This window comes from Ostrinia nubilalis, chromosome 23 (assembly GCF_963855985.1).
Source record: "Ostrinia nubilalis chromosome 23, ilOstNubi1.1, whole genome shotgun sequence".
Taxonomy (NCBI): Eukaryota; Metazoa; Arthropoda; class Insecta; order Lepidoptera; family Crambidae; genus Ostrinia; species Ostrinia nubilalis.
This window is the reverse complement of record NC_087110.1, coordinates 9,725,370-9,746,723: the sequence shown is the minus strand read 5'-3', so window position 1 is coordinate 9,746,723 and position 21,354 is coordinate 9,725,370. Positions and strand designations below refer to the sequence as shown.

Here is a 21,354-nt window from a genome sequence, read left to right as displayed (position 1 = left end):
TGTTAACTATAACCAAACCAAGTCTAGCTCACTACAGAATGATTTGTTTGATTTACACAATCTTTTGTTCCTCATAACCAAAGTGTTCGGTGGTCACTTTTGTTGTGTAAGCAGTAACCAAACATTTTTTTCAATGGACCTTCACCAGATCGTCACCAGTTCAGCAATCAAATTATGTTTTAAAAATGTAATAAAGCACTAGCACTTACACCAGTATTCACAAGCGATGCTTGCTAAAGTGAAGCAGCAAATCGAACGCACAGCGTTGAATAGAGCTCTGTAATTGGTTTTTGTGTCACCCTGTGCGTCCACGCGCACTGTGAAACCTCATAGTAATGTTTGTGAATACGCGTTAATTTTCCAATCTGTCCTTCAAAATTCGCTAACACTATAAATCGTCGACACATTCAATTTGAATTCGATCCCCAACACACTAGGGGACATAAATATACCGACGTCAGGGTTTCAAAAACTTGGTAACATGCTTGAAACGTGTGGGATAAGATTTATACCCGAGGACCCGAGTTGGGGCAATCTGGACAACTGTTGAGAGACCTTTTAATCTGCCAATTTTCTTGTTTCTATGATTTATTGTGAAATGGGTATATTAAGTTGAAACTACGTAAGGTTAACAAACACTTTTCAACTTAATTTTTTTTTATTAATATTTTTTATTAATAAAGTAACGGTTTTTACTCGACTGCGCCATGAGGGTTTTATTTACCCAACTGATAGGTTGGCGTCCTTTTTTGACAGAAATTTATTACATTAACCTTGACATACTCCCATAAGTGAGTATAAAAACACAATGAAGTATAAGGTTATTGATGAAAAATGCGAACATCAATTCCAGTATTATTACACTGGACCGGGCCTCTTCAAGATGAGAGTGAATAATAATATATGCATGCATGCATGCATTTGCAGGGCAGATAAGTACCTTCCTAGACTGCATCTCACTTAGCATCAGGTGTGATACCAACCTTGTTTTGCATAAAAAAGTCCCTAATTTGGCAAATCCAGGAAACCTTGAGTTCGAAAACTTCTTCAACTTTTCATAAAATTGTGACTTGTCTGTTTCACACAAAATTGGGTCAATGCCAAAAAGTAATTCTTTCACGATTGAACACCATGTTCCTTGTTGACATTGCCCATAAATGGGGCTCATTTGTTTCCCCGTTTTTATTAGGTCGGAGGCGCGGGGCAATCGAGCCATTTCATACGCGTTTCATACACGTCTCATACATAGGTGCTCGTTATATGCTGATTACTTTCTAACGACATTTGCCATTTCGCTCCTGTAACTTTCGGAGATATTAGACGTAGAAACAATTATTAAATAAGAATGTAGTATTCATAAACTTGTTAATTTATTAAATAAATAAAAAAGAATTGCAGTGGATTGTATTTTGATTCAAACGGGACCCTTTTGTAGTGTGTCCCGCAAAAAAGATCTGTTCGAATTTGAACTGAATCAAACACACGTAATAAAATATGTGTGTTGACGTGACAGTCCAGTTTTGGGAATTCAGTTGCAGGATCCTGCAAAACTGGATTATCGTGGGAACAAGCCCTAATTTTGAATTACTATTGATATCGTGCGCGCTCCACTAGGTGGACCGACGATCTGGTGAAGGTCGCTGGAAGAACCTGGATGCGGGCAGCGCAGGGCCGATCGTTATAGAAATCTTTGGGGGAGGTTTTTGTCCAGCCATGGACGTCATTTATCTGAAACTAATGAACTAACCAACGAACGTATTTTATCTGAAAATATTGAATTTTCAATAATTATTAGGTAACTTTTCATCCCAAAAACACACAATTCGTAATGCATAATGCATCACACAGAACCTCAAATATATCCGACTATTTATACTGTAATAGTAAGCAATACTACTTCAGCATCAGAAGTTTATTGCTTCATAAGTTCAGCGTACTGGTACGTGGGTGGAATTCTGAAACGTCCTTGAAGCAGGGATGTTATGGATATCCGTAACCGTAACCGAAACTATCGGATATCCGAAATAAAAAAATAACCGTAACCGAAACCGATTCAAAAGTTTCGGGTAAAGACGGATTCTAAATCTTTATTTTTAATATTTGTTAGGTGTATGTCTGGCATCCCTTGGCACCATTCTCATATACCTACCCGCCTGTTTTACCTTTATCATAGGTATCGTCATAGTTAGTACATGAAGTGGCTATGTGGGTCGCGCAGCATCTTGCTATTTGAATTTTACCTTTTCAAAATTCTAATATCCGTAACCGAAATTATCCAAAACTTTCGGATAATCTGAAATTATTTACTATCCGCAACGTAACCGAAACTGGTATCATATTTTTCTAATATCCGTAACCCTATACATAACCGAAACTTCATATCCATAACATCTCTGCCTTGAAGCATTGGTATAATAAATCGGGAGGTTCACTAATATTGATTCTGGTTCCACGATACAGTTAATTTTGTTGGACCCTTATTTATGGATTTAAGTTTGCTCAATCTCAAACTTTGCGGATTTGTTTGGCAATTTGATCCGCAGCTATCCATCTTTGTTAGAAGTTTTCAAATAAATGTTTGTGAGACGAAAATACTTAATCTGTTCGAAAGGACATTGTCAGAAACCGCCTAAAAACCGCCCAAAAACATTAACCCATCATAATTATTTTCTATTTTTTTTAATACATTAAGCACCCTTTCATTCTAATGGACACTTAAGCATTGAAAAATTAAATAAATAAGTCTTTTAACGTTTATTCTATAATACTATTACAACTTCCGGACGTTTTGGTGCGTGGCATGGTCTAAAACCTATCAAGTTCCATAATTTTTGCCGATAAAATCTGTACGAGGCATTACCGTACTTTATTGCTGGGAGTCCATGTATAGTGATGTTCCTGCGGCCATCATAGACAATAAAATATCGATTTTGAAAATAAAATAAATCGATTAAACTGCTTTGAAGACTAGATTTGCGTTAAAAGCTAAAAAGATATTGACACTATTACAAGAAGCTATCTAAAGTGTCCAACTGGTCGAAGGTCGTAAATAAAATAAAAATAATTCGGACCATAAACTGATATTCATGGTATCATAACTGTAAAAGTGTCAGAATCCGATGTTGAATCCAATGCCAGTTGAAGTGTGAGAAACATATATCAACCTAGTATAGTTGCCAGTCTCTCATAATCTATGCCAATGAGGGTTTTCGCGATTGAAAAATCCGCCAGATGGCAATACGTAGACGTGAGGTCCAAATGCTGCATGATTGGTTATTTTTGACATGACATTGACAGATATCCACCAATCATGCAGCATTTGGACCTCGCGTCTACGTATTGCCATCTCGCGGATTTTTCAATCGCGAAAACCCTCATTCATAGCACATGTATAATAATAGACCAAATGAACTTTTATAGATTGTGAAAGAGAAGATAAAGATTTTATTATTTTATTAAAATCTTGCCACGAGGTAGTTTTTCAGTAGAAACCAGGATTGGATAATCGCTACAGGCAAGTATCAGAACATTTTATAAATATTTTTAATCGATTATATCCTTGTGAATCGTTTAATAAATTGTCATTTTACTTTTTCAATTAAAACTTTTTCAATCCCTAGTCTTGTCAAACTGTCATAATGTCAACAAATTATAAATGTCACGTCAGTTGACTCAATTTCAGTCTTCTGTGCGTTTATTGTATTTTTATTTCAATGAAATAGTGCTAAAGGGTTAGTACTAAAAGTGAAAGCCTTTTTTCAGAAAGAAAACCAATGTGGTGCCCTTATTATTCATACTGTTTGAAAGTTACAAGTCAGTGATACAGAGTTGCCGACATTATAACTCCGTAGTGATACCATACCAAAGAAGAAGTTTTCCTAAACACTTGTGTTATTTTTATATGTGATCAAATAAAAAGGATTAATTCTACTGCTCAAATGGAATAACTTATCCCAAGAGACCGAATATAAAAAAAACCTCTCCATAGAAATTATCACCATCACGAGGATGTGAATTTTTTTGAGAATTTGATATTGGTCCTGTAAGAAAAGTAGTTGTATTTCAGTAGTAGAATCAACCCTTCTTGTTTCATCAGCAAGAGTAACTATAAAAACCCCCTGTAGGTAGGTATTATTAAGCTGAAGAGTTTGTTTAGTGTCAAAGACTCTCACACAGTGTAACTTAAATTGGCATATTATGATAATGAACATAAAAACTTAAATAAATATTTATGTTAATATTTTTTCTATTTATTTATTTTCCCAAAGCTTCACAGTGACAGCTGAAACAGCAATACTGTTGTAAAACTAAACTTGGAACAAACTGTTACAAATATTTTACAAATTAAAATAAAACCGCATGTTGCTTTACTTTCTCGTATAGGTAGGTAATAAATGTAATTAATGGCTAGATTATTAATGTTACTTTGTTACCCTCAATAGTGAGGAGATCTTATAAAATGGTAACCCTTTCATTGTCATTCAAGTGCTCTTTCTTCGCATAGGCTTCTGTGATTTGGCCAAGGGCCACACACATTGCGATAACATTATGCGACATTGATTTGACAGCAGCGGAGTGAAGTCTTGCGACTATGAAAAATGATACCCTGTAATCGTAGCGCATATAGACATAGACGGGGCGAGGCACATAGCTCGTAGAGCTGATGGCCGCTGGGGCAGGAAAGTTCTTGAGTGGCGACCACGAGCCGAAAGACGTAGCGTGGGCAGGCCTCCCACTAGGTGGACCGACGATCTGGTGAAGGTCGCGGGAGGTGCCTGTATGCGAGCGGTGCAGGATCGGTCTTCGTGGAAATCCTTGGGGGAGGCCTTTGTCCAGCAGTGGACGTCTTTTCGGCTGAAACGAACGAACGAACGATACGTATTACCACTATTTACCAGACATTACTATTTATTGCATACTAGCCGGATTACACGTAGGAGCACGCGCGTTACAGCTTCGGCCTTGCATTATTATAAGATCTTGTTCCGCCCTTTTACGAACTTCCTCCGTGAGGATATCCCCGCCGAATTCTATGATGAACCTATCAAAAGTCATATTCTGCAATATCAACCCACCACAAGGTGGACCGACGACCTGATAAAGGTAGCGGGAAGGCGCTGGATGCAGGCCGCTACCAACCGTGCGATGTGGAAGTCATTGGGGGAGGCCTATGTTCAGTAGTGGACGTCCTGTGCCTGAAATGATGATGATGATGATGAAATGAATGAAAATGACAAATCTTCGAACGTGTATAATACCGTGCCAAAGTAATCATATTTTATAATTTTGGCACCTTAATAACTATCATTATTATTATTATGTTTGTACGCTTTGGAGCTCACGGGTCAAAAGTGGCCCGGTCCTTTATAAGGCTTTATTATTATTATTATTGCCGTTTTTGTTGTAAAGATCATGCAGCGCTACTTGCGGATATTATTGGAAAGAAAACTATGTGGGCTCTAGATCTGAAGCCGCTTTAACGAACACGAAGTGCTCATACAATGCGGCGTATTTTCTTCCAGTCTTTAGTCAGGACATTAGTCGAATTAAAACCCCGGTTGAACGTGATATAGCCGCACTAGAATATGCTTTTTTGCATAATCGCAAGACTTCGTTCCGGTGTCGACCGAATGTTATCATGATGTATGTGGCCCAGGGGTTACCGTAGCCGCTAAGGTTTGAAACTTCTTGCTTAAAATATTGTAGTCTTTGGCATAGACTACGACGGTAGTCATGGAGATAGGAGTATGTTATCTCGTGTCAGATGTAAATGGTGAAAAGAAAACTCATGATTCGTGTTATTTTTATGCAATATGTAGGTATTTTATAAAAGTGGAACCCCGAGTGATCTCCAAAACCCATTCTATTATTATATACGATTCGGCTTCGATATCTATAATACAATAGGAGTTTATTTCATGTGTCAGATGACAAGGGTGGAAACAACCTACGATTCATGTTGTTTATTTACGTGCAATATGTGGGCATATTATAAAAGTGGAATGCCGAGTTGTATTTCTAAAACTTGTTCTATTATTTTATACTATTTGGCTGCGACTCGGCGTGACGACAATACAAAACATTTTTCGCGAATCGGTGTTCATACATTCACACAATACATTAGACGCCATGTTGTCATAAACGACATATTATAAAATCGCTGTGATTTAATATTCTTAATCATTAATTTTATGGCAAGTGTCCATCAGGAATCATTGTTCTTACACACAGAATCGTATTATTTCGCTTTCGGGTAGTAATATGTCAAAATTGTTGGTTCTTAGGCGAACAATGTATGGAGAACGAACATTGTCCTTTGATATCTATTTCTTGTGAAAACCAAGTACCTACTAAACGACCTTAAAATTTTGAAATGGACACATCTGATTTACACTTTATAAAATGTTATATTTCCATTGTAAAACATATTTTATGTTAGCAGTTTTACAAAAAAAAAATCGTAGTTAATATGATACCTTTTTAGTCTAAACTGAAACCATAACTTATTATCAACGTGCTTGATCCGGCTCGAGGGACCAAAATGGTGGATACTAAATGAAATTTTCTCTTATCAACAATCGACTGATGATCCTTTTTACGACTTTTCGGACCCTGAGTGAATTCTCCCAAGACAAGTAGGTATTGCTTACTTTCCCAGAAAAACTACCGAAAGCCATAAAAAGCAACCGCACCGACCGAGGCGCTGTAAAGAGGCACTCAAAGTAAATCTGCCGAATTAGTCCACTAGAGGGCACCACTCACGACCCATTTCCGGCGGAGGCGGAAACACATCGAGATATAAAGCCAGGCTTTACCGTGTTATGGCATTGTGAACCGGTGAAAATACTTGTTGGAACTTGAAAGGTGGAGTAAACGGTTCTCTAGTGGTCACTACTTAGATCGATGGACCGACGACCTTATGGAGATAACTAGTAGTCTCTCAGCCATAGGACGTCCACTGCTGAACATAGGCCTCCCCCAATGTTTTCCATGCTGCCTGGTTGGTAGCGGCCTGCGTTCAGCGCCTTCCTGCTACCTTTATGATGTCTAATAGTGGCTGAATGAAATCTTTTACCTAATCATATCCCCATCAACCTAGGGAAAAATAAAATAGAGTTAGGATCGTGCACTTTTTTACTTTAGTGCTTATTGGAAGGCCTTTAGTGCTCATAGCAGTGATACAGATTTATTTTACTACTGCTTTGTTACTGCAATGTTTTGATTAAAAGTGTTTATTCTGATAATTTTTACCTTGTTATGCTTAACAAAATTATTCTCAGTTACTTAACTGTGTAATATTTAAGATCTGTAGTAAGAAATAAGAAAATGAATGAAGAAAAAGAAAAGAATAAAGACTCATGACTGTATATTATATTAAAATTTGTATAACACTGTAATTAATTAAAGGCACTTACAGGGCAGCGTCTTTCCGTTCTATACATGGCCAGAACGCACCCATAGGAAACTGCTCGTGTATATTTCGGAGTGCCTGTTTGTAAATCTGTGACTCCAAACTATACACGAATTTTGCGTACTGATCGTGTATAGTTTGGAGGAGCTTAGTAAAAAAAGTCATCTCCAAACTATACTCGATTAGTTTCTACTACACCACTTACACTTGACTAGAGTGTGTTTAGTTGATATTGATTTAGTAAAATTCAGTAAAATATGGAATTATATTTAAAATTACATTTATTTGATATTATTGCATAAAATATTATTATTTTACTGAATCTATAATAAATCTAGATTTTTAACACTATTGTAAGTGGTTTTTGAAATTAAATTGATTAGGTAGATTTCAAATTAAATAACAATTTAATTAATATGAGAGAGAGTGAGAGAAGAAAGTTCAACGCGCATTAAATACAATATTATGCGAGACTTTAAATGCTAGGTTTGTATTGTCGGCCGTTTGGTGTAGTGGTTCGAAGTGGTAGCGGGTTCGATTCCCGCACAGTACAAACATTTGTGTGCATGAACATATTTGTTTGTATTGGACTGGGTGTTTTCTATGTATAATAAGTATGTATTTACAAAAAAAAGTATTTAATTATGTTTATATCCGTTGTCTAGTACCCATAGTACAAGCTTTGCTTAGTTTGGGACTAGAAGCGCAGTGTAAAATGTCTAAGGATATTTATTTATTATTTATTTTATTTATTAACTTTTATCTCAAGAACAAAATCATTTTGACATATTTCCATACCTACAATTGGTGAAATATCAGCCCCAAAACAAATATCTTTTCTATGGCAGAATAAGAAACACCAAAAAATCCTTTATCAAAACAATGACACGTGTCGAAAGATGATTCAATGTCGCAGATATGAATTAATCTATCTAATATAAATAAAAATGAATTGATGTTCGTTAGTCTGATTAAAACTCGAGAACGGCTGGGCCGATTGAGCTGATTTTGGTTTTAAAATGTTTGTCGTAGTCCAGGGTAGGTCTAAACGGTGAGCAAATACACGCGCGATATTGTTTTTCTGTAATAGACAAAATTCCACGCGAGCGAAGCCGCGGGCGAAAAGCTAGTATGTAATAGAAAGAGAGGTCAATAAGTCAAAATGACTAGCATGCAACTACTCGCGTATAAATTGTAATCACGCACTTATTACAATACATACATGATTAGTCCGTATGCGTACTGGCGATGTATATTTTGGAGGAAGATAATTGACCTAAGTCACTACAAAGTATACGCGAGCAGTACGCAGCGTATGCGTACTGGTCGTGTATAGTTTGGAGGAGCTTAGTAAAAAAAGTCATATCCAAACTATACTCGATTAGTTTCACACCCTTGCGTTCTGGCTATGTATAGAATGGAAAGACGCTACAGGGCACAGGGCAGATACCTTCAGATACCATCCTAGACTGCATCCCACTCAACATCAGGTGCGATTGTGGTCAAATACCTGCCTTGTTATGCATAAAAAATCGATATTCTTACAAACAATTAATACCTCTGTTACATTCATAATATTGGCTACCTTCAAACTTGTAGTATTAGTACCTTTGAACTTCAAAGGTACTAATACTACGAGTATACACGAGTAGGTATATGCACCTATTCATAGTTCCATTCATGTCTTTTATGCTATAACTTGGACGATTCCGTTCCGGTTCCGCCTCAAACGTTTCATTACTAGGAAAACGGTAATGGTAAGAGTTTGGCATGGCTGGTTTCCTAATTACAGTAATATCTTGAAGTTTTAGTATATTTTAATAGGAGCTCAAGCCATTGCTTCATAACGTCCCAAATCCCAATGGCAAATGAAAGTATAGAAGGAGTTTTGAAGTTTTGGAGCCTCCCACTAGGTGGACCGACGATCTGGTGAAGGTCACGGGAAGTACTTGGATGTGGGCAGCACAAGCCCGATCGTTGCGGAAATCATTGTTTTTGTCCAGCTGTGGACATCATTTGGCTGAAACGAACGAACTAAGTACACAGTATTAAATTCAGACCACTTTTATGGACCTCGACTAAATAAATTTGTGGTTGTCTAACAGATAAAATATAATTGTTTTTATTCAACAATTTCAATCAAGATTTTTTCTCACTTTTTAGAGCACAACACAAGTCTTGTATTTACACCGCAAAAGCTAGAAAACTGACACTTTTTTCCCGGGGAAATTCCGCATGCCACACCTCAAGCCGGAATTTGCCCTAATGGGTAAATTATGAGGAGGGATCGTGTTTGACCGATAGCCAGGTGGCGGGAAATTTTTTCCCTTTTGTCGGAAAATGTTTGCTTATTACACGATGTGATCAAACAATGTTGCTGGTAGAAGTATATTTAGGAGAAGGAGAAATGGGGCAAGCGATATTTGAGACGTATGTATAAGTACCATAAAAAAACCTACATATCTACTTAGGACTTTGAAAGAAGAACGGTCATCTGTGACCCAGGCCCGACAGAAACGAGACATACCTCAGTTTTTTTGTCATGTCTTAATTAGTTAAATTATATATTTTTTTATATTTGAAATCTATGTATAACACCAAAATATTACCCTTTGTTTTTGTTCAGGCGTTATACAAAAACCCTAACAAAATGCCTATTTATCACCAAAATTGGTAAATATAATGTACCTAAATGTCTATTACAGCTGCTATGGAATGTATCTAGGTGACCTGGAGATACAGCTGGATTATACAGGGTGGAAACGAAAAGTTACAAAATCCAAAAATTCAATGTTACCAGCTTCCATACTCTGTAACCTATTATTGGTACCATTTGAAAGAGCTCGTGAAGCACTTTCAGAATCAGTAACTAGTTTTTCGATATCTTGTAAAGTTTAGAAATAATCGAGTGAGATCACTTATCGTTCCACATGTATAACCACCCTGTATAATTCGGCTGTATCTCCAGGTCACCTAGATACATTCCATAGCAGCTGTAATAGACATTTAGGTACATACATTTACCAATTTTGGTGATAAATAGGCATTTTGTATTAGTTTTTGTATAACGCCTGAACAAAAACAAAGGGTAATATTTTGGTGTTATACATATATGTATTTCGTATATGTATAATAAATATATAATTTAACTAATTAAGACATGACAAAAAAACTGAGGTATGTCTCATTTCTGTCGGGGCTGGGTTTTTTTTGTATGGGTCGTGCTCGTGACCGTTCTTCTTTAAAGAAAATTATTGTTTATTACATTCTTATATGTAAGGCTTTAGTAGGAATCCTTGAAATTATTTTATATCAACAATTTTGTAAGGATCTGTAATATTGCCATTATTTTATTATTATTTAACACTTTGTTTTAAGGTTTAAAGACAATGAAAAGAAATATTTTAGGACCACGTGCAACGTCTAAAATTTTTGAGTGACCTCAAAATAACCCTAAACCAAAGCTCATCTAACCAGCCAGTTCGATCCAAAAACGCAATTCGAATTCCGAACGTTAGAAACTTTCAAATTCAAATTTAGAACTCCATTCCGAGCGTAGGCATTGGTCCGTTGAGCAATTTCGGCCTGAATCCGCGTCTGGGGGGCTACTCCGAAATGCTGTTTACGTGGTTTCAGGTCTATCTGTCACCGTGTCGCTCATGCTGGCATTTCGCTTTGCGTGAGAGAGATGGCAATGTTTGAAACTTCGGATAACGTTTTTCGGAGTAGCCCCTCTGAATCCGCGTCTGGATTGGATTCCACGTTCCATTTGACACGACAAACAGAATGGCGCGAAAATGTATTGTGCTCTAACGGCTCCGATCGTCAATAGGTGTTTACTCGTTCACAATGTTTCTTTAGCGTAAAACAAGTGGAAATCTGTGAAGTTGCACAAATACTGGATTTTCCAAGTTAAAGCGAGCGTCCTGAAGGTTGAGTGATGGGACACCGTTTGTACTGAATGTCAAAGCATTTTTGTTATAAGTTGTTTCTGTTACAACTAGGTACATAACGGTTCAGAAGAAGACGTAGTGTAGGCAGTCCCCCACTAGGTGGACCAACGATCTGGTGAAGGTCGCGGGAAGTTTCTGGATGCGGACAGCACAGGACCGGTCGTTGTAAAAATCCTTGAAATGACGTCAGACGTGACGAGCAGTGGAAGTCATTTCGCTGGAACGAACGGAATCTGATCGGTCTACATTTTTTTATCAAAGAGTAAGTATATTTATTGCCAAGCTATTTCCCGCGACACCAACCTCGTGTCATTCGGTCTGTAACAAAAAGTATCACGTGATTGTCTCCCTTCCAAACCTTTCAAACTAAAATCCATTAGTCTGCCAAAGATGCATAGCAACTATACTTGACGTTAATTTCGTTGCGGGTCCAATGACAGTTTAACTTTCCCCCGGGACAAACTTGACCTTCATTGGTTGAGTTTTTTATGGCGGTCAAGCTGTAGATCCTGGCTACACAGGAGTTGCAGTGGTGGGAACGAGAGGTGGGAATAGTCCCGTAACTGTACTTGAAAATCAAAACCCTCTTTCTAGCAGTCGAGAAAAAGAGTCCTCAAACGTGGTTTAGCTAGTCACAACTCAAGAGTTTTCTCGATCCTTCAGAAATGGATATCAAATCGATACAAAGAATCTACGAGTATCCGAGAATGGCACACTCGGTATAGCAATCCAACGATATATAGAAAGCGCTCAGAGCGGCTCGGCTTAGACTTCGTAGTGATGTGACGTGTGATGAAATATCGATTACTGTTTCGATTTATATCGATCATTTTTATACTATACTTAGCTCACTGCTGCTGAAATCAAATCATGGAAAAAATCTTATAAGATTTCAGACAAAATTCATATTAGAATTACAAAGATTACACAAATGCTGTTTTCAAACGTAATTTAAAGGAATTTTTATTAAACGAACAGATGTCCGGTGCCTGAGTAGATGTTCTGTATCTCTTTCCTCTATTGCATAAACATAACTTTCTGATACATATAGCACTTTCTGATCACACATATACAAACCGCATACACCTAGCACACACATTAAAAATTGTATGTACCTACCTAATTGTTTAAGTTTTGTGAATTGTTAAGTTTATAATTACCTATTATATTATATTATTTTAAATAAAAATGCCAGTGTTTATGGCGTCCAATGTGACGCTCTTTTAAAAATGGCCTCCGCAGAATAACAGCGTCCTGTTCTGGGGTCTACCTCAGAGCAGGACACAATGCTGAGCGGATGCCATTTTGGTTCAAACATGTACAAATACTTTGAACTGTAAAATTGTATAAATTGTATTAATTGTTTTGGACCAAATAAAATTTTTTCTTGCTTTCTTTCTTTCTTTCTAGTGTACTGTGTATGTCCGTCGTCCATACAATAACAGTTTTCCAATTATTGGACCTAGGTAATTAATTCTGGTTTCTTAACTACCTTTTAAGCCAAGTATTTTATTTTTAAGCCAAGAGTCATTATTAGCTCGTTGGTCCTGGTAGGTACCAAACGTTAACATAAATAAGTAGCCGATTTTCAAAACTATATTATTATTATTACACAATCGATAATTTACCCACAACCCTAACATGTCGATAAAATTGAGTTTTGATTCCCCCGCAGTCTGCAGGGAGGACGTGTTCCGAATATACGAAAGGATTTGTCGTGCGCGCTTAATACGTTTCCGAGTTATATTAAACTAGCCTCTGCCCATGGCCTCACATGGGCGGACTTCGATAAATTTTAGCCTATGTGCTATTATGATCTATAATCTAAATCGTTGTAAAGTTAATCAAAATCTGTCCAGTAGTTTGTGGGTGAACGAGTTAGATCCTCAAAAATTTTCGATATTTCGACGTTGGCCTGTCTTAAGAACAGATTTAAGGCTGTTAATTTACTTAAGTCTTAAATTCTTTATTTTAATTTCTAATCCACGCAAATTTTTAAAATTTTCTTACGAAACCTCTCTCAAAAAAGAATTAGAGAAGTCGGTCCAGCCGTTCACTCGTTGGTCACGACACCAAGAGAAAATAATAGGGATAGTAGATAGATAGATTTAGATTCCCTAAAAAAGAAGAATTACAGCGGTAAGCAAAAGTTAATACTAGACTCCGAAGTCTCAGAATCAATCCTCAGACAGGCCACAAGAAAAGTTTAATTAACCTTTTGTTAAGTTTCCACTTCCCACTTTGAATTAAGACTTAAAGCTGGAATTAACCTAATAAAGCGATTAGCAACATAATTCCAGAGCCAGCGACTTAAGCTTAGAAATTAGGTCAGACAATTAATTACCTCTTTGACTGTAGCTGTCTAGACTAGAACAAAGGGTGCCTGGTTTCGATGGGTTTTCGAGACAAAAAAGATCACCATTATACTCGTACAACCAAATGTATACCCATGCCTGTGATACCCGTTTTCACCATCAATCCCTAATTTTTAAATGACCCCGTTACCATAGGGGTCACTTAAAATTAGGGATTGATGGTGAAAACGAGCATGAGTGTCATAAAACCTACTTCCCTGCTAATATTATAAATGCGAGTAACTCCGTCTCTTGTTTGTTACACTTTTTACCCTTTAGCGGTCAAGTCGTCTCGTTCCATCGCAAAGAGTCCCCATTTGATGAGAGCGAGAGAAAAAACGGAAACGGGTAGAAGAAACTGCAGCCCACTGTACGTAAAATTATTGGATGTGATACAATCCTGGATTTCCTGGACGTCTAGCAACCCTAATCCCAACCAACCCTTCTAACTCTTGGGTTAGTCCCAACGGCCCCGGTGGATCTGCCCCGTCAACGGGGTGGATGGGAAAAAGTGTTTCAACGACCCCGGTAGTCATAGTCTTAGCGTTCAACGGGGTGGATGGATCACATCAAGTGTCAACCACCCCGGTATATCGTTTAACGGGGCGGATGGATCAAATCAAGTTTCAACCACCCCGGTATTTCACTAAACGTGAAGGATGACACAGATCTAAAAGGTTCCACCTCGGTATTGCATACCGAAAATAAAACCTGTTATTAAATTAAAAAAATAATGTGTAAATAATAATCAGTTTTATTTAACAGTCACTGTTTAAAAAATCTTCAGCATAAAAGTAAGTTTAATTGTCACAAAATATTATGGTCATAAACCTATAGATTCGATGTCGTTTAGAATCACAGATGCGCAATTGCAATAATGAGTCAATATAACACTCTAATACTCTAATGTGATAAAAAGTAACTCTAAAATTATTACAAAATATTATTATTTAAGAATCATAGATACGTAGTTACATTAATCAGGTGCTGATTAACCTTTAACCGACGTGATTTTTTTTGTCACGTCGTCTGCGACGTGCGGTCTGTGGGACCGCTATACTGTTTACTCAAAAAATTTTCATTTTTTGTTTAAAAGTATATTGGTTTTATATTTTTTGAGAACATTATAGTATAACAAATAAACGTACTTATCATAATTTGTGAGAAATCAATGTATATTATTTATTTAAATATGGCCAAAACTTTTTTGACCCTCAATTTTATTGAAATTTCACTAGAGCTCAATAATACCTTTAAAACTTGTACATTTTGATCAAAGCCATAAAAGCTATACTCCTTCCTAAATATAGTGAACATAATGAATAAAATAAAAATAAATGACATGTACATTACATGCACAAAAAAAATTTGACGTAGGGTAAACATTAGGCACAATCTGGACATATTTTTTTACCGCATGCCAAGCATTTTCGGTATGCATAGGTAACACCTGTAAGATAATTTCGTTTTCAATTTAGGTGGACTAAAATGTACGACTCTTTTGCAGCTGGTGCAATGACATCAGGTTGATTTGGCAAGTCAGAGCCTAGAATACATGTCACTGTTTGCTTTACCACCCGTTTCGCGGTGCTTTTTTTTACAGACTACCTACTATTAAAAAATTGATTTTGAGGCAAATGAGGCAGTACAGCACACTTGACAAAATCAAATTTTTAACGGTTGGTGGTACATAGCTGCCCAAAGCCCTGACGATGGAAAAAGCAAGCTTTTCCGCAAATGCTTAGTCAGTGGTTACGAGACGAGTTTATTCCAATCTGGTGCGTATTCGGAGAGAGACACCGGACTACTAATATGCTTGAGGCATGGCACAAAAAGCTTAATAAAACAATAAAAAAAATCAACCGAATATCATAGAGTTGTTAAACACACTGCTCAGCGACGCCTCCTATTATGAAGTGATTTCAAAACAAGTAGAAAATCTGTCAGCATCTCAGCAGTGTAATTGTTTACAGGAGTCTTTATTAATTGCGCATCTGTGATTCTAAAAGTAATCTTTAAGTTTATGACCATAATATTTTGTGACAGTTAAACTTACTTTTATTGTTAATCAACAACTGATATGTAACTAAATAAATAAAATAAATAAATAAATATCCTTAGACATTTTACACTGCGCTTCTAGTCCCAAACTAAGCAAAGCTTGTACTATGGGTACTAGACAACGGATATAAACATACTTAAATACTTTTTTTTTTGTAAATACATACTTATTATACGTAGAAAACACCCAGTCCAATACAAACAAATAAAAACTACGTTGCTATGATTCTTAAATAATAATATTTTGTAACAATTTTAGAGTTACTTTTTATCACATTAGACTATTAGTGTGTTATAAATATTGACTGATTAATGCAATTGCGCATCTGTGATTCTAAACGTAATCTATAGGTTTATGACCATAATATTTTGTGACAATTAAACTTACTTTTATGCTGAAGATTTTTTAAACAGTGTTAAATAAAACTGATTATTTTACATATTATTTTTTTTATTTTATTAACAGGTGTTATTTTCGGTATGCAATACCGAGGTAGAACCTTTTAGATCTGTGTCATCCTTCACGTTTAGTGAAATACCGGGGTGGTTGAAACTTGATTTGATCCAACCGCCCCGTTAAACGATATACCGGGGTGGTTGAAACTTGATTTGATCCATCCGCCCCGTTAAACGATATACCGGGGTGGTTGACACTTGATGTGTTCCATCCACCCCGTTGAACGCTAAGACTATGACTACCGGGGTCGTTGAAACACTTTTTCCCATCCACCCCGTTGACGGGGCAGATCCACCGGGGCCGTTGGGACTAACCCTAACTCTTCAAGGATCAATAAAACATCTTTTCATATTCCTACCTTAGACACCTCATGTTTGCCCAGACAGTAATGTCTAAAGTCTACCTATACTTTTGTACGTTTTGGTAATTTTGACAGGCCAAGCGGTTTTAACCGGTGGAATCTGGATTTGGAACGATTAGTCAAAGAGACAGATTGTGGGAAGTATTTGGAGTTATGTCTCTAGGTACGTACTCCCTCCGGTATATGTATGAATTTTATTGAATCACTCCATGTTTAGTTGAATCACATTTAAGGCCGGGTAACAGAGAAAATGGCGAAAATGAGGTTTTCATTTTTCATTTTTGAGGTACTAAACAGTAAAATAAAAGGCTAAGATTTTTTTTGGGCATAGTTGAGGATATTTTCTAGGGCTATTAACGGATGGAAACACGATTTGATGAAGTTGACTCGATAGAATAAATTCCCAAAGTTACCTCTATTCGTTTTCTAATTATGGTTTTATTTTTAAAATAAGCGATTTGAGATTCTGAATCTTTTACCAAACTAAAGTTCAGAAATAACTTGAGGGCTTTTAACGGATGAAATTTTTATATTGCGTCTTATTTAGTTACTATGTTAAAAAATGTGGAAAAAATCGCCCATGACGGCTTGGACAATCTCAATCAGTCGCGCGGTGGCGCTTACGGAGGACGGACGCGTGCCAGTTTTTTGGCCGTGACAGTTCTCGATTTGTCAATATTTTTGACAATGATGACTTTGATGAGTCACAGTATAATAATACCAGTGTTACTAGAGAAAGCTAAAATTTTTGATAATTAAGAATTCTGAATTTTGTCTACCTATTGAAATTTAAATCGTTGACATCCTTTTAAACTAAGACTCTACTCATGATATATTCCTCAAATATGAGACAAAACCAATGAGTTAAAATTACATTTTAATAGTACCTACATACAATCGTCTTCACTCTTTAGAAGAGCACACTGACACAAATAAATAATAAAAAATTAGGTCAGTGGGTCAAATATAGGGGCAGCTGCACGTCACTGAAAGACGATTCTGTTTACTCGGCATCTGGGATGGAGAACATGAATCCTTGCTTACAGATGCAGATGTAAATAGAGTTATAATTGAACAAATTTTACATGAAATGTTTAACAGAACTCAGTTAAAAGACACATACATGGAATACCAATAAGGTTGCGGAGGGAAAGCTACCTATTATAAACTAGCGGCCGCCCGCGACTTCGTTCGCGTGGACCTCGTTTTACCCCCGTTAGATATGATGTTTTACCTCATTTTACCCATGTTGATAGATGGCGTTACACGGTTTCCCCCGAATGAATATTTACGAACGTCATACCGTAGTTTGTCCAGTGATGTAGATTTTAACCAATGCCGATAGATGGCGCTTTTAGACACGTCTTATTTATTTATTGAAATTTATTTGCCACATATCGTCATAATGCTAATACTGTAAAGTTTCAACAAAATCCGTTCAGTAGTTTTTGCGTGAAAGAGTAACAAACATCCAGACATCATGACATCCAAACTTTCGCCTTTATAATATTAGTAGGATATTTCACAATCCAAACTAATATTTACTATTTAGCATTTACTTACAGTAAATATTAGTTTGGATCGTGAAATATTTAAAATAAAAAAAAGAATAAAACAAAATAGGGTTTCAAATTACCTATCTATAATCTAATATTATAAAGAGGTAAAGTTTGTGTGTTTGTATATTTGTTAAATTGTAAGGGGTAATCTCGGGATCTACTGAACTGATTTAAAAAAATCTTTCACCAATAGAAAGCCACATTATATCTGAGTGTAATAATAGGTTATATAAAAACCAAAAAATTCCACGCGGGCGAAGCGGCGGGCGGAAAGCTAGTTTATTTATAATTATGTAAGAGCATAATTATTAAAGTCGAAGTCAAACATTCTTTATTTGTGTGGACCTATATTAACGAGAGATTACAAGGCGTCAAATATTTCAAGAAAAAAATTAAAAACTATTATATGGCTAAATTTTGCTCTCATGGAGCCTTTACCTACTCTGACAAATTAAGACTTAGAGAAGAAACTAATAATAAAACTATTTAACTGTCCTGCAATGAAAAGCTTGATCGGGTACAACACCTCAAGTTATTTCAGAACTTGATTTCATTAAAAGACTCCGAATATCAAATCGCTTAGGTATCTAAAGTCAAACGATTCTGAAATGTCAAGTGGACTAATGAATAACCCATTAAGATAGTAGCGCCCTCCTGTCAATGACATACCTGGAACGATAGAGTTTTGAACAACTAATAAAAATGCTTTGTCCTAAATGACTGACGGATATCGTAGAGACCTGAAAGTTGGAAGGTGTGTTCTTTTTATGACGTAGACATCTCATAAGAAAAGATTTTCCGAAATGGGGTCATGAAATGAAGGGGGTGAAAAAAGGGGGCAAAGTTTGTATGGGACAAAGTGATTCCTTGGTTCAATCTACTTGAAATTTAGTTTAACAATACCTTAATATAATTCATGAAAGACGTGTGGAACGGGTAGAAAGTAATTTTGGCAGTCATTTTCTTCGAAGTTGATATCAATACTACTTAGTGCCTTTGATTTAATTACTTTTTATTTTTACAAGTGTTTGAAAACTCCATTTCAGATTGTGTTCAATGTCAAGTGAAATCTCAAATTGAAATGTCTCAATCTCAATGAGGAGACTCTGTATTTATTCCTAGAATTCCCCAAACACCGTCAAATTACCCTTTCGAATTCAAGACAGTGCAGTTTCCCATCAGTCTGCTTTGTAATGACTATAAACAAAGCTCAAAGTCAAACTCTAGGGACCTCTGCTTAAACTCCCATGAGTGCACAGAGGTACGCAGGTAACCGCGTGTGATGCTCATAGCAATTTTCGATAGGTACAGAACCCCGTACATACGTCATACATATTATAGAAAGAAAACACCCAGACCAAAACAAACAAATATGTTTCTGCAATTTTAGTATGATATTTTTATTTATTAATAAACAAAGAGACTGAACAAAATTGATGCGTACCTATACTGATTAATGTTATTAACCACATGCAAAGCTTCGTGAATTGCAACAACTATAATTAAATTTATTATCCAAGCTCTAAATAATCGCTACTAAGAGTAACTTATCATAAAAAAAATTCCAATCGCTCAAGCTCCCAAGGGCCTACCGATAGGTCGGGTGACGTAATCTTGAAATTCTTTAAGCCGGCGCAGCACTTCCAGAAGGTCGGGCGACGCCACGGCCACTTTGAACCGTGTTTACTTCTGCAGTTATATTTTATATTTATTCGATTCTAGAACATATTCCCAAAAAGTCTGAAAGGTGTTTTAATTTGTATCACTTGGATATGATTTGTATTAGAAAGTGTTGTGAGTGTGACGCTTGAAGGGAAGGAAGTCAACCTAACCTAACCAACTGCGTTTTTCTATACTGTGTAGCTGAAAATTGTGGCGGGAGCTCTTTGACGCGCTGTTTTCGGCGAAGAATTGCGCGCGCAGATTTTGACAGCGCGAAATACCTACTTTAGAAGAAATACCAAGCCTTAACGCTCAAAAACTTTTCAGACTGAAATGCATCTACGATCTGTACCTATTATGCTATGATTATAGATTTTCTGTCCTGTCCATGTAATTTTTTGGGGACTTTTTAAGTCTGTAGTTCGGCCAGAGCAGAAAGTCACTCAATAGTAAATTTTGTCGCATGGATATTGATGAAATATAATTATCGATTTTACTAGTTGCTAAAAAAAACTATAAATATCGTAGGTAACTAAGATGTAATGTAGCATGGTCAAATAAAGGCTTTTTATTTATTTCTTTATTTATATTGATTTTACGAGTATCTTCAATGTCCTAAAGATACCTTTATCCCATATGTTTAAAAACTCCCAAATCATTTACAAACAAAACTTACCAATATCCAGCACAGCCACCGCATCCTTGACCAGCCGGTACGTGTCCCCGTTGATCCTCAGGAAGTCCACGCATCCCAGGAGTCCATCAGAGAGGCCCAGCTTGCTCTGCAGGCCTGTGGTGTTGCCAGCGCCGCCCACCCATACTGGCTCGCGGAAGGTCATGCGGGAGAAGAGACCCTGGAGACAAAGATATGTGTTAATAAGTTTAGTTGTAGTACTGGAAGACAATGCAAGCAGGTAACCGCCTCTGTGGTATAGTGGTAAGACCACCTGCTTCTGACGCAGAGGTGGGCTTGTTCTAAGTCCGCCTAGCTAGCTACCACCATCTTACCTAAGTCTGTCGCCATAACAACAATGTTAACAGCATTGTTGTGTTCCGGCAGTTAGAGGTAAGATAGCCAGTTCCTCTGTGGTTGAGGATTCCGAGTGAAGCTCGCTTCCACCTTCGGCCTGATCGTCACTTACCGTGAGATACAGGCCAAGAGCTCCTCGTAGTGGATAAAAAAAAAGGTTTTCCACTCGGCGGATCGACGCGAGAAGTGCACAGCGCAACCGCAACACTAGAACATTGTGAAAATTTTTGGGGAGTCTTTTGTCCAGCAGTGGACGCGTTCTGGTTAAAACAAATGTGGCAGTTCTTAGCCTGTATAGGACATTAATTCAAGCCTGTGATCAACAATAGTCTTCTTTTGATTGGCAGCTACAGTTGTAAGGTGTGTGTCTCCCATTTCAAAGGACATGTCAAATAATTGTCTACCTACAGAATCCAAATTACTGACTCCAACAACAGGAGTTAACGTACATTTTTCTACTAAGTGTAGTTTAGGTGTTTTTATGCCAGATAAAATATGATCAAACC

General features: G+C 36.8%; 1 protein-coding gene across 1 annotated transcript in view; it reads right to left on the bottom strand.

The window, feature by feature from the left end:
- Positions 1-21,354, bottom strand: part of LOC135083168 (pikachurin-like) — a 279,979-nt gene that overhangs the window by 16,527 nt on the left and 242,098 nt on the right. Inside the window, exon 7 of the mRNA XM_063977902.1 lies at positions 20,495-20,672. Coding sequence (XP_063833972.1) covers positions 20,495-20,672 — 178 coding nt within the window. The remainder of the gene's footprint in view (positions 1-20,494; positions 20,673-21,354) is intronic.